Source organism: Tupaia chinensis, unplaced genomic scaffold (assembly GCF_000334495.1).
Source record: "Tupaia chinensis unplaced genomic scaffold, TupChi_1.0 Scaffold000316_1, whole genome shotgun sequence".
Taxonomy (NCBI): Eukaryota; Metazoa; Chordata; class Mammalia; order Scandentia; family Tupaiidae; genus Tupaia; species Tupaia belangeri.
This window is the reverse complement of record NW_006159809.1, coordinates 3546469-3561751: the sequence shown is the minus strand read 5'-3', so window position 1 is coordinate 3561751 and position 15283 is coordinate 3546469. Positions and strand designations below refer to the sequence as shown.

The window sequence follows — 15283 nt, the reverse complement described above, 5'->3', positions numbered from 1 at the left end:
AAGGCCGCCCCGGCCATTTTTAAGCAGTGAAGGTCATGGCAGCCATTTTGATGTGGGCGGCTCCCCACATCTTAAAATATTTATTTCTGTCAGGACAGCTGAGGATTTCTGTAAATATTTTGGTTTATTATAATAAGCACTCCCCCTCTCCCATGAAAAACCATCTCAAAATATCTCTATTCTTGAGGTAAAGAACTTTTTTTTTTTTTGGAGAGATTTTTGCTATAGGGCACATGCGCTATAGCAATGTGAGAGAGAGAGCGACAGAGAGATAGAAGATAAGTCACCCCCAAGGAGGGTTGGCCATGCCACAATCCCATCTCTTCCATTCTCCTCTTGGCATCTTGGGGACGCACGCACACACGCCTGGCGTTAAGATTAAGCCACCAGGTCCAGGACTCGAACCGCATCCACTACATGGAAATCCAGTGACGTAGCCATTACGCCAACTGCTGGTCCTGAGGTAAAGACCTTTAACTAAATAACAACAACAACAACAACAACAACACCATCCTGACTTTTTTAAAAGAAGAAATTAAAATTCTTTTAGCTTGATAAATAGAAACAATCTTATTCTACTCTGGTGAACATAAATGTATTTTATACAGCAAAGTATCCAGTCACTCTTTGGCAAATGGAAAATGAGAAGTATTCATTTACAAGTTCTGCTCAAACACAGTGCAACACACTGCTACATTCATATATAATCTTTAAAAAAAAACTGTTACCAACACTCTTGTGGCAAAGACAAGGTTTTGCAATGAAAAAAAAAAAAAAAAAAAAAACAACAGGAGTTTTAGATCTTCAGGCTCCAGAGGGAATTACTCTGAGTCTTCATCAAGATAGTCCTCAGCATTGCTTAACATTTAAACTGCACCCGTTCCCTGTTTCTTTTTCAGGAGAGATGCACGGACAGCATTCATAGCCAGGTCGAAGGCCAGCTTCTTTTGTTTCTTAAGTCTGTTCTAGCATCTTTCGCCCGAAGCAACAGGACAATATCTGCATCACCCTTTCAGGCAGCTGCATGCAAAGCTGCATCTCCCAATCTGTTTAATGATGCAGGAACGCAGGAGTGTGGGAGGTGATCGGGTCCACACTTGCAGTGAGACATGGGTTCTTGTCCCACGTTCAGGAAGACTTAGAGTCGCAGACACAGTAGGTATAGCAATTTATTAATTAAAAGAGAGGGGAAGAAAAAGAGAGCTCCCAAAAAGGGAGGGGTCCTAGAAAATGGGTCGCCCGAGAGATTTCTTCTATAGGGTGCCTGTACTCACTGGAAGTAGAGAGAAAATGAGAGACAGAAAGTGAGAAATCACCCCCTGGGGGGATGGCCATGCCACAATCCCTTTGTTTCCATTTTTCTCGCGAGATCTTGGGGGTGCACGCACAGGCTCACGGCATGAGTTTTTAAGTTGCCAGGACTCCAACCATAGTAGACTGCGTGGGAGTCCAGTCACATAACCATTACACCGTTTGCTGGTCCCAGGTCGTTGGTTTTCTTATTGTTGAGTTTTTAAGAGTTTTTTGAATACCTTGGATAACAGTCCCTCAGCAGTATGTCTTTTGCAAATATTTTTCCTAGTCTGCAACTTATCTTTCGATTCTCTTTACAGTGTATTTCACACAGTAGAGTTTTTAATATTACATTCCTTTATTCATGACAGAGCACATGTGTATGTGTGTATGTGCAAGCATGCACATGAGAGAGAGAAAGAACTCTTCCCCCACAACATAACCTGTAATGATTATTCATGCTATAATCCTTATTCCTCAAGTTCTCCATCCTGTCAAGGTCCTGGGCATGCATTCATGCACCCAGTGCATTGCTCCTGGGGCCAGGATTAAAATCCCAGTCAGCCACGTGGGACCTGGCTTCTCTACACAGTTCTTAACTACTACACTATGAGGCCAATCCCAGAAAATTTTAAATTTAATGAAGTACAGCTTACCATTTTTTTTTCATGTATTGTGCCTTTGATGTTGTATCTATAAAGTCATTATCAAACCCAAGGGGTCATGTTTCTGTTTTCATATCTTGTCCTATGTTATCTTCTGGGAGTTGAATAATTTCACATTTTACATTTATGTCTGTGATCCATTTTGAGTTGATTTTTGTGAAGAGTGTAAAGTCTGTGTCTAGATTAACTTTTTTCCATGTGGATGTCTATTATAGCACCATTTGTTAAAAAAGACGGTCTTTGCTCCATGTATTGCCTTTGCTCCTTCGTTGGAGATTAATTGACTGTATTTATGTGGGTCTATTTCCGGGCTCTCTGTTCTGTACACTTGATCTACTTGTTCTTTTTTTTTTTTCTTTCTTCTTTCTTTATTGAACTTTGCTATAGCGTGTGTACGCTCACCAGAGAAAAAAGAAAGACAGAAAGCAAGAAATTACTGCCTACATGCTGCAATCCCTTCTCCTCCATTTTCCTGGGGGATCTTGGACATGTGCACACATGCACCTGGGGTGAGGTTTAAGTCAATGGGTCTGGGATTCAAACCATGATTGACTACATGGGAGTCTAGCAATGTAACCGTTATGCCATATTCTGGTCCCTATTTGTTTATTCTTTCATTAATACTATAGTACCTCAATAATTACAGCTTTATAATAAGGCTTGAAGACAAGTAGTATCAGTCCTCTGATTTTGTTCTTCAATATTGTATCAGCTATTCTGTATCTTTCACCTCCCTATTTAAGCTTTAGAAGTAGCTTGTCGATATTGACAAAATAGTTTGCTAGGATTTTGATTACTTAATTTATTTATTTAGAGAAATTTTTACTATAGGGAGCATGCGCTTGCCAGAAAGACAGAGAGACAGAGACAGAAAGTGAGAAATCATCCCCCAGGGGGGATGGCCATGCCGCAATCCCTTCTCCTCCATTCTCCTCTTGGGATCTTGGGCATGCACGCACACGTGCCCAGAGTGAGTTTAAGCCACCAGGTCCAGGACTCGAACCGTGGTTGACTATGTGGGAATCCAGCAACATAGCCATTACGCTAACTGCTGGTCCCGATTACTTTATTTATTTTTAAAAAATAATTATTTATTTAATTTTATTCATCATTATTATTATTATTAATTTGTATAGGGCATGCACATTTGACAGAGAGAGACAGAGAAAGAGAGGGAAAGTGAGAAAGAAGCTGCCAGACTTAGGACCTGAACTGTGATCAACCATGTAGGAGTCTGGTGCCTTAACCACCATGCTGTTTGCTGGCCTGATTGATATTACTTTAAATCTATAGATCAAGTTGGGAATAACTGATGTCTTGATAATATTGAGTCTTTCTAACCATGAATATGGATTATATATCCATTATTTATTTGTTTGTGTTTTGCTCATCAGACTGTCGTATCTTTCCTCATATAGACCTTGTAAATATTTTGTTAGATTTATACCTAAATATTTCATTTTTTGAGGGTACTAATATAAATAGTACTGTTTTAAATTTCCAAATTTCCTTGCTCATTGCTGGTATATAGATAAGTGATAGACTCTTGTATATATACTCATTACCTGCAACCTTGCTATAATCACTTATTAGTTTCAGGAGGTTTTTTCATGGGTTCTTTCATAATTTTCACACAGACAATCATGTCATCTGCAAGCAAAGAAAGTTTTAGTTCTTCCCAGCACCTTAACCTCCATGCCATCTGCTGGCACACCTTTTCTTGTCTGATTGTATTAGCTAGAACTTCCAGTATGATGGAGAAGAGATTGTATGTGACCATACTCCATTGAGGGGTACTTTCTCCCCCTCCCCCTCCCTTTGTCTTTCTGCCTCTCTCTGGCAAGTTCCATGTACCCTCTGGCTATTATAAGAAAGGCACCCTTCATTTCTGTTACAGAGTTTTTGATCTTTAACATTTATTCTTGATTCTTTGTTAGGTTTTCGATCTCTCACTGATTACGTTGCCCATCTGTTGTTTCATGCTGTGTACTTTATTTGTAAGAGTCCTTAGCATATTAATCATAGCTGCTTTAAACTCTGGTCTTATAATTCCAAGATCCCTGACAAATCTACTTCTAATGTTTGCTCTGCCTCTCAAGTTGTGTTCTTCTTAGTATGCCTTATAGCTTTTTTCTTTTTTTTTTTTTTGATAGTTAGACATTATATCAGGTAAAAGAACTGCTGTAGTTTTTTCTTTTTTGAGAGATTTTTGCTATAGGGCACATGTGCTTGCCATAGAGAGAGAGACAGAAAGTGAGAAATCACCCCTTGAGGGGATGGCCACACTACAAAACTTTCTCTTCATTCTCCTCTTGGGATTTTGGGCATGCATACACATGTGTCTGGCATGAATTTTAAACCACTGGGTCCAGGACTCAAACTGTGGTTGACTGCATAGGAATCCGACGATGTAACCATTTCATCATCTGCTGGTCCCAAGAACTGCTGTACAAAGAAAGGCCTTTAGTAATGTGATGGTAAGATGGATATGGGGAAGGGGGAGCTTTCTATAATTCTATGATTAGGTCTCCATCTTTTAGTGAACCTATGCCTCTGAACTATACACTTCACAAGGATTTCTCAGTTTTTATTACCTCCCCACTTCGGTGGGGACAAAATGGTGATAGTGTCTGGGCATTTTTCTCCTAAGTGGAAGGCTAAAGTAGGCTCGAATTAGGTATTTCCCTTCTCCTTCATGGAAGGCTACAGTTGTATGGAGTTTGGTATTTCCATTCCCCAGGTCAGTTAGGCTCTGATTAAAACCTCAGCACTTTAAGCTCTGTTTAATTTCTCCTAAGAGCAGAACTTGTTAGGAAAAATAGAATGTTCTAGCACTATTTCAACATGATTCCTTTTCCCCTCCCCTGTTACAAATATGAGGGAATTTTCTCTGAGGACCTAGTTGAGCTTTTGGAGGTAAAATTTACAAAACCATAGGTATTCCCTTATGACTGGATTTGCCTGATTTTTTAAAAGGAATTATTTATTAATTTAATTTATTATTACTATTATTTAAGAAAATTTGCTACAGGGCATGTGAGAGAGAGAGAGAGAGAGAGAGAGAGTGAGAGAGACAAAGCAAACCTCCAGGTCTGGTACTCAAACTGCAGTTGACCATGTGAGAGTCCAGTGCCTTAAGCACCACACCACCTACTGGCCCCTCACCTTTTTTATTTTTTGGTAGAGGTTTTTGCCTTAGGGTGCGTGCACTCACCAGGGAGAGAGACAGAAACAGAGACAGTGAGAGAGAAAGTAAGAAATCACTATCCAGGGAGGATAACCATGCCGCAATCCTTCTCTTCCATTCTCTCTCGGGATCTTGGGCACCCAAGCACATGTGCCTGCATGTTATAAGCCACCGAATCTGGGACCTGAACCGTTGTTGGCCATGTGGGAATCCTGGGATGTAACCGATACGCCATCTGCTGGCCCCCAGCCTAAAGTTTTTAGGTCTGAGACTTGTTCATACCTAGCCTCCAGTGACTTATCAATTATAGTTCAGGTTATCTTACCCCAGTACTCGTCCCATGCAGTTTCTGCTCCAGTATGTTGTGAGATTCTGTATCTACCTGACTGTCTCTCAAATCTTAGAGGTGGTGGTTTGCTTTGTGAGTGTACTTCTCTTAGAGATCCAGTGAAAGCTGATTTTTCACTTTATTAAAGTTTTTGGTAGTTGTTAGGATGGAGTGCAACTTCCAAGCTCTTTACATGCAGAATTGAAACCAGAAGTCCTACATATTTTCTTTTTTAACTCACGTGTTTGAAGTCTGAGATTACCAGAGACCAAAAGTGTTTTAACTCACACTCAGTCATGTACCCAATGAATTATAAACCCATGACTAAATTTTATTTTAAAGGTTGTCAGTCTGGCACCACAGTAGTAGCAATTTTTACATTTGTGCATTTGTTATTACCCCCAAAATTTACTCAATTTGATGCCAAGAAATAAGACAATTGTAAATTCTTTAAAAAAAAATGGCCAGAGGGCACATATGCTCACACACGTGCACATGAGAGAGAGAGAGAGAGAGAGAGAGAGAGAGAGAGACAGAGAGAGAGAAAGCACCCCCTGAGGGGATGGTCATACCACAATCCTTTTACCACCATTTATCCCTTTGGGATTTTGGGGATGCATGTGCATGTGTCTGGCATGTTTTTCTTTCTTTCTTTTTTTTAAGAGAGGTTTTTGTTATAGGATGTATGAGCTCACTGGAGAGACAGAGACAGAAAGTGAGAAATCACCCCTCCACACCCCTCCAGGGAGGATGGCCATGCCATAGTCTCTTCTCCTTGATTCTCTTCTTGGGGTCTTGGGCACATATGCTGGTGTGAGTTTTAAGCCACTGGGTATGGTACATTACTTGAAACAAGGTTGTCTATGTAGGAGTCTAACAACATAACCATTACGCCATCTGCTGGTCCCCAAATGTAAATTCTTAAGGGTAATATGTAAGTATAAATACCAGGGCCAGCCCTGGAGCCTAGTGGTTAAGAGAGCCAGATCCCACATGGCTGATCATGGTTTGAGTCTTGGACCTGGTGGCTTGAAATTCACACCAGGCATGTATGTGTGCATGCACAACATCCTCAAAGGATGATCGAGGAGAAGGGATTGTAGCATGGTCAGCCCTGTGGGAGGGGATGATTTCTCACTTTCACTCTCTCTCTCTCTCCAGAGAGCATATGTATCCTAAAGCAAAACTCTAAGCACAATAAAACAAACAATAATTAGAGTGAATTAGCAAGCCCTGGAATGGGAGAATGTATTTGCAAACTATGCTTTAGATAAGGGACTAATAACCAGAACATATAGGGAACACAAGCAGCTTGCCTGAAAAAAAAAATCAACCCAATTAAAAGATGGGAAAATGAGCTGAATAGACAACTTTAAGGAAGACATACGAAAAGCCAAAAAGCATATGAAAAAATGCTCAATATCTCTTATCGTAAGGAAAATGCAAATCTAAACCACAATAAAAATGTTCAATATCTCTTATCATAAGGAAAATGGAAATCAAAACCACAATGAGATACCACCTAACTCCAGTCAGAATGGCTAAGATTAAAAAAATAAAATTGCTAAGTTCTGGCAAGGCTGTAGTGAAAAGGGAACTCTCCTACACTGTTGGTGGGAATGTAAATTAGTATAGCCAGTGTAGAGAACAATGTGGAGGTTCCTCAAAGACCTACAAATAGAACAACCACATGATCTAGCAGTTCCACACCTGGATATCTACCCATACTTGCACATCCATGTTTATTGTGGCATTATTCACAATTGCTAAAATATGGAACCAACCCAAATATCCACAAACAGATGAATGAATTGAAAAAGTATGTCACATGGAATACTACTCAGCCATAAAAAAACAGTGAGATCCTGGCATTTGATAAAAAGTGGATGAATATAGAAGATTTACTACTAAGCAAAGCAAGCCAGATTATGAAAGAGAGGCATTGTATGACTCCACTCAATATATACCAAGTGTCTGCATTCTATGGCAGAAACTGAAAGACTGGAAGATATAAAAGTATGGAGAACAATTGTGGTTATTAAAGACAGTGTGAGAGGAGGGTGAGAAATGTGGGAGGATGAGAGGAGGAAATCAAGGGGGAAAGGAAAGAAGCAAGATACTTAAGAGACATAAAAATGGAAAATTATCTGTTATGATAATGTGTATGATAATATCTTTAACTGGACTAATATACAGTGTATTCATGCTGAGAAAATTCATTTTGTATGCTATAATTATATACAGTGACTGAATGTATAAAACAATAAAATAGAAAAAGATACTAATTTAGGCAGTTTAACATTTGCTTCATGAGTTTCAAAAATCCAGAGGAAGAAGGCATATTCAGGTTTTCCTTTTTATTTCAACTTTTACTTATATAGTCATGTATTCTTAATGACGGGAATATGTTCTGAAAAAATGTGTTAGGTAATTTTGTCATTGTGTGAATTTCAGCGTGTACTTAACAAGCTTAGATGATAGAGCTATTGCTCCTAGACTACAAATCTATACACTATGTCACTATACTGAGCAATGGTAAGTACTTGTATCTCTAAACATATCTAACAATTAAAAAGATATAACAAACATACGACATGTAAAAACAATTTAGGAACTTTTCTCTAAGATAGTGTGGAAAGTGAAGAAGGAAGCTCTTGCCATTTCCAAAGCTGAAGTCAAAGCAAAGGCTTTGAAGGCCAAAAAGATAGTCACACACACAAAAAGATCCACACATTACCCACCTTCTGGAGGCCCAGAGACTGCGGTTCTAGAGGCAGCCCAAATACCCTTGGAAGAGCACTCCCAAGAGAAACAAGCTTGACTACTATGCCATTATCAAGTTCTTCCTGACACTGAGTCTGCCATGAAGAAGATAGAAGGCAACAACACACTTGTGTTCAGTGTGGATGTCAAGGCCAGCAAGCATCAGGTCAAAGAGGCTATGAAGAAGCTCTATCATATTGATGTGGTCAAAGTCAACACCCTTATCAGGCCCGACAGAGAGAACAAGGCTTGTGTGCGACTGGCTCCTGATCATGGTGCTTTGGATGTTGCCAACAAAATTGGGATCATCTAAGCTGAGTTCAGCTGGCTCATTCTTTTTTTTTCTTTGGAGAGATTTTTGCTGTAGGGCGCGTGCGCTCACCAGACAGACAGACAGAGACATACAGATAGAAAGCGAGAAATCACCCCCTGGGGGGATGGTCACGCCGCAATCCCTTCTCCTCTCGGGATCTTGGGCACGCATGCACACGCGCCCGGCGTGAGTTTTAAGCCACCGGGTCTGGGACGTGAACCGCGGTCAACTACGTGGGAGTCCAGCGTCATAACCATTACGTTAACTGCTGGTTCCCATAAGCTGACTAATTCTAAATACTCACTTTTTCACCATATTTAAAAAAAAAAAAGAAAAAAAGAAAAATTTTAGGAGACCTGTATAGGTCTTGCAGAACTGTAAGTTGCTCTGAATGAATCAATAGTGAGTAAATGTGAAGGACTAGAATATTACTGTACACTACTATAGACGTTATAAAGTCTGTACATTAAATTTATTATTATTTTTTAAAGAATTATGTTATTTAACTTTATTTATTTATTTAATTTGACCAGATAGGGACAGAAAGAGAGAGAGAGAAAGAGAGAGAGAAAGCAAGAAAGCAAGCTACCAAATCTAGAACTTGAACCACAGTCGGCTATGTGGGACTTCAGTGCTCTTAACCACCATGTCACCTGTCAGCTCCCTGTACACCAAATTTATAAAAACAATTCTTTTTTAAATAATAAGTTAACCTTATCTTTACTATAACTTTTTACTTTATAAATTAAAGGTATTTTTAACTTTTTGACTCTTGTAATAATGGTTTAAAAAACATATTATACAGTTGCACAAAACTTTTCTTTCTATACTTATTCTATAACCTTTTTCCCCATTTACATTTTAAAAAAACCTTTACAACTTTTTTAGTTAAAAAATCAAGACATGGGATCAGCAGTTAGTGAAATGGCTATGTTGCTGGACTTCTACGTAGTTGACCACAGTTTGAGTCCCTGACCTGGTAGCTTAAAACTCATGCTGGGTGTATGTGTGTGCGTGCCCAAAATCCCAAGAGGAGAATGGAGGAGAAGGGATTGCAGCGTGGCCATTCCCCGTGGGAATGCTTTCTGTTTCTCTGTCTCTCTCTGTCTTTCCGGTGAGTGCATGTGCTCTATAGCAAAAATCTCGCAAAAAAAAAAAAAAAATAAAAAATAAAAGTCAAGACACAAACACATACATTTGCCTAGGTCTGCACCACAAACTTAAATTTTTCCTTTTTTTTTAAAATTGCGAGAGTGTACATGTGCTCACCAGAGAGAGAGGGAGAGAGAAAGCACCCCCAGTGGGGCATGGTCATGCTACAATCCTTTTTCCTTCACTTCTCCATCCTGTCAGGATTTTGGGCACACAGGCAGACACACCCAGCAAGTTTCTCAAGCTGCTGGGGTTGTGATTGGAACTGTGGTCAGCCATGTGAGAGTCAGTTCCCTTAACTACTATGCTATGGGACTGGCCCTAAATTTATCTATCCAAATCACTAGAAGGAGCACACTCAAATAATAATAAAAAGTATAGTAAATACATGAGCCAGTAACATTATTATCATTATCAAGTATTACGTACTGAGCATAACTGTGTGCACTATACTTTTATAAGACTGGCAATGCGGTAGTTTGTTTATGCCTGCATCACCACAAACATCTGAGTTATGTGTTACACTACCATGTTATGATGTCTACAATATCACTGTGTCGTAGAAATCTTTCAGCTCCATAATTATTTTATGGGACTACTGCCATATATGTAAGCTGTTGTTGACAGGAATATCCTTGTATGATATATGACTAAGTCCATATTTTAGAGCTCTCTTTCTTTTTATTTAAGCTTATCTATTTTAAAATTCATGACAGGGAGTGTGCGTGTGTGCACATGTGTGCATATGTGAGACAGACACATATACACCAACACGGTCTCATAATGCATGTGTCCCTTCTCTCACCACTTTAGCTCCTCAGGATCTTGGACATGCATACATGTCTGGCGTGTTTTGGGTTGATTGTACCAGGGATTTGAAACCAGGGTTGGCCATATGGCTTCCAGCTCTGCAGTTGAGGTGTGCTATTGATTCTGCTGGGTCCTATATGTTTAGAGTTTCTCTCAGTTCTTATTTCTATATTCAGGATTGTGGAGGTTACAGGAAAAAGATAAATATATCTTCTATCATTAGGGACCCAACAATCTAGCCTTAAAAATTACATTCAATGTGTATGAAACAGATGGACTGAAATGGGGAAATGGCTTGGAATCCTAAGGGCCAGTTTCTCTTACCTCCATGGAAGTGTAGGTCAGAGCTGCACCTGTGGTCACATGCCTGCAGTATTGTTTGAACTGCTGGAGCCCATCCTCTACTGCCAGCCGCAGAGAAGTGTCTTGCGGCCTGAAACAACCTTCTCTCTGTAGCATACGGAGCTCTGAGATGCAGGCCTGCAATCTAGCAAAGTTCCCTTTCACTTGCTGCAGAGGAAGGTGAATCAAACATAAAAATCTTTAGTAACGCAGGTTTCAGATTGACAGTCTAACTTAATTATCAATTACTCCCTTTGCTTCCTGGAAATTTTTTTTTTTTTGGAGAGGTTTTTGCTACAGGGTGTGAGCACTCGCCAGAGAGACAGAGAGAGACAGAGAGACAGAAAGTGAGAAATCACACCCCACCCCCACACCCCCACCCCAAGGGAGGATGGCCACGCTGCAATCCCTTCTCCTCCATTCTTCTTTTGGGATCTTGGGCACACACACGCACTCAGTGTGAGTTTAAGCCTCTGGTTCCAGGACTCGAACTGTGGTCGGCTACATGGGAGTCCAGCGACATAGCCATTACGCTAACTGCTGGTCCCCTGAAAAAATACTTTTATCTGAACAACATCTATTGACTTCCTACTATGTTTTGGGTACTACATTAAAGTCTTCTGTATATAGAGGAAGGGAAATTTATAGCCCAAAAGGTTTTGATTGTATGGAGCTAACAGAAACAGGAAAGAAAGTTTTTTTTTTTTTTTTTTTTAAGATTTATTTATTTATTATCATTCTTCTTCAATTTTGACCAGAGAGAGACAGATAGAGATAAAGGAAGAGTGAGAAAGCAAGCCGCCAGGTCCGGGACTTGAACTGTGGTCAGCCATGTGAGAGTCCAGCACCTCAACTACCATTTTACCTGCCAGCTCCGAAAGTGTCCTTTAAAAATTATTTTATTTTATTTTTCAAAGGGCATGTGCACTTGCTATTTGAACCATGGTTGGCCACATGCAATCTAGTTCCCTTAACCACTAGGCTACAAGGGTTAGCTCAAGGAAGCGTTTTACTAATAATTCACTCACCCAAAGGAAGGTCCAGTTGTGACTGGTTAGTTTAACTTTGGGGTGGCCTGCACACTGGAGGTCCAGCAGGGTTACCCTTCAACATTATCTTTCTTTCTCAGTAGGTCTAAGCACTAAGACCTTCTCTATTCAAGAATGATATTTTCGCAGAAATGAGGATTTTGATGTGGTTGATAATCTGGAATTGATAAAGTCCTACCTAATCTGCCCCTCAAGATCATTTCAGCAAAGAAGAGATACTTGCTTAGTCTGTGTTTAGCTTAAGGGGCAATATGTAAACCTTACATAAATGATTTCTTGGCTCTCTTCACTCTGTTTTATAAAAACTTGTTTTTAGGAAGTAATCTAATTTAATTTGATTTTCAGTCAATGTTATGTCTCCTGAGGATATATACATTAAAAAAATATATGGACTGAAGATTTGTGACACTATGTGAAAGAATTCCATGCATTAACAACTGGTGGGCAGTGGGAAGAAATTATATGGGGGATGGGGTAATCTTCTTGACTAAGGAAGAGAGCTGAGCAATATTGGCAATGCCTATGAAATCCATGAGTTTGAGCAACAATACCACCAATGTACAAAGATTGCTTAAGTCAACCCCTGTAGCACTTAGCTCCACAGTTGCTCACATTGCTTACATACTCCTCTTCCTGAGTCTCTCGGGGAAACAGGAAATTGGATGTAATTCTTACACAAAGAGAACTTGCAATGTGGATAGGAAGATAAGAAAACTAGTCCAGAAAGAAATGAGAATAAATCAAACCATAGGTATAGCTTAGTAGGCTTCAAGCATTGCTCATACTCCCTAAAAGAATCTGAAAAACAGTGTATCCCTTAAACATTTTTATATTGACATCAGATTTAAAAATCTAATTGAAAGTAGTTGCTAAGGATGTAAATTCCAGCAGATTTTACTTATGTATTTTATACATTCCATTGCTATAGATTACTACAACTTGTAAAGTGAATTTACCCAACATGAATACACTTCACAACAGTCTAGTTGAGGATACTATCCATATTATCAACAGATAATCATCCATTTCTGTGTCTCATAAATGTTTTGCCTCTCTATTTTTTCCTTAATTTCAATCCTCACACTCTTCCTCTTCTCCCACCCTCTTCCCACAGTCTCCAGCATCCATAACCATTTCCCAGGCTTCTATATCCTCTAATCTTTCAGTTTTCACCAAAGAGTGTGGACAGTTGGTATATGTTAAGTGGAGACATACAATGTCTCTTTTTCATAGCCTGGATTGCTTCACTCAGCAGTAAATCTTTCATATTCATCACTTTTTATAAATGTCAGGATTTTATTTTATGCCTGAGTAGTATTCCATAGAGTATATGTGCTGCACTTTTTCAATTCATTCATCTATTTGTGGACATTTGGGTTGGTTTCATGTCTTAGCAATTGTGAATAATGCCACAAGAAACATCTCTAAAAAAGTGCAAGCACTTTTTTGACTGAGCATTCTCCTATATTTGGGTAGATACCTAGGAGTGGAATTGCTGGATCATATGTTAGTTCTATTGGTAGATCTTTGAGGAACCTCCATATTGTTCTCCACAGTGTCTGGACCAATTTACATTCCCACCAACAGTGTAGGAGAGTTCCCCTTTCATAGCCCCACTTGCACTTATCTTTTTTTTTCTTTTTTTTTTAAATCTTAGCCATTCTGACTGGGATTAGGTGGTTTCTCATTGTGTGTGTGTGTGTGTGTGTGTGTGTGTTTTAAAGAATTATCTTATTTATTAATATTATTTTAAAATTTGACCAGAGAGAGACACACAGAGAGAGAGAGAGAGAGAGAGAGAGAGAGAGAGAGAGAAAGTGAGAAAGCAAGTTGCCATGTCCAGGATATGAACGAAGGTCGGCCATGTGGGAGTCCAGTACCTTAACCACCATGCCACCTACTGGGTCCCTCATTGTGGTTTTAATCTGCATCTCCTTTATGATGAGGATGCGGAGCATTTTTTCACATGCTTTTTGACTCTTCATATGCTTTCCTTAGAGAGTTGTTTGTTAACTCATTTTCTCATCTTTTAATTGAGTTGATCATTTTTCTTTTCCTGGTAAGCCACTTAAGTTTCCTGTGTATTCTGATTATCAGTCCCTATCTGAGGCATGCTTTTCGAAAATTATCTCCCATTCCGAGGGTTGTCAATTCACACTAATTACTATATCTTTTGCTGTGCAGAAACTTCTTAATCTGATGTAACCCATCTTGTCTATTTTTGGGATTATTGACTATGCTTTGGGGTTTTATGTAAGAAGCCTTCTCCTACCTTAATGTCTCCCAGAGCTTCCTCAGTGTTTTCCACCAGCAGTTCTAGTGTTTGATATTTTAGGTTTAGATCTTTGATCCATTTTGAGTTAGTTTTTGTTAATGATGAGAAATAGGGGTCCAGGTTCATCTTTCTGCAGGTGGATACCCAGTTTCTCCAGCACCATTTGCTAAAGAAGTTTCCCTTTTCCCACTGGATCGACTGGTACCCTTGGTTAAAAATCAGTTGGCTGAATGTTTTGGGGTTTATTTCTGGGGTCTCTATTCTGTTCCATTGGTCTGCCTGTTTGCTTTTGTGCCAATACTATACTGTTTTGATTATCACAGCTTTGTAATATATTTTGGGGTAAGGGAGTGAGATGCCTCCTATTCCACTCTTCTTGTGCAGGATTGCTTTGGCAATATGGGGTCTTTTATGACGCCAGACAAATTCTATGATTGTCTTTTCTAAATCTGTGAAGAATGTCTCTAAAAGTTTGATTGGGATTGCATTAAATATGTAGATTAATTTGGGTACAATTGCCATTTTGATTATATTAATCTTCCAATCAAGCAGCTGTTCTGAAAAAAGATGATCAATCCTATTAAAAGATGAGAGAATGAGTTGAAAAAAACCACTCTCTAAAGATGACATACAAATAGCTAAAAGGCATATGAAAAAATGTTCAACATCCCTCATTGTAAGGGAAATGCAGATCAAAAACGACAATGAGATACCACCTAACCCCAGTCAGAATGACTAAGATTAAAAAAACGAAAAATGATAAGTGCTGGCGGGGGTGTGGTGAAAGGGGAACACTCTTACACTGCTGGTGGTAACGTAAATTGGTCCAGCCACTGTGGAGAACAAAGTGGAGATTCCTCAAAAATCTACGAATAGAACTACCATACGATCCAGCAATCCCACTCCTTAGTATCTACTCAAAGAACAGAAGAATACTTAATCGGAAAAGTGCTTGCACATTGATGTTTACTGCGGCACTATTCACAATTGCTAAGTCATGGAACCAACCCAAATGCTCACAAGTGTTCTACCTAAATTAGAGCACTCCAATTCCTAATATTTCATTGTAAATAATATATTTTATTTATTTAATTGATTAAAATATT

The 15283-nt window shown here is 39.2% G+C and overlaps 1 protein-coding gene across 1 annotated transcript in view; it reads right to left on the bottom strand.

Annotated features, from left to right (window-relative positions):
- The window catches only part of M1AP (meiosis 1 associated protein), a 92188-nt gene that overhangs the window by 62064 nt on the left and 14841 nt on the right, over positions 1–15283 (bottom strand). Inside the window, exon 3 of the mRNA XM_006151200.3 lies at positions 10836–11021. Within this exon, the coding sequence (XP_006151262.1) occupies positions 10836–11021 (186 nt within the window). The remainder of the gene's footprint in view (positions 1–10835; positions 11022–15283) is intronic.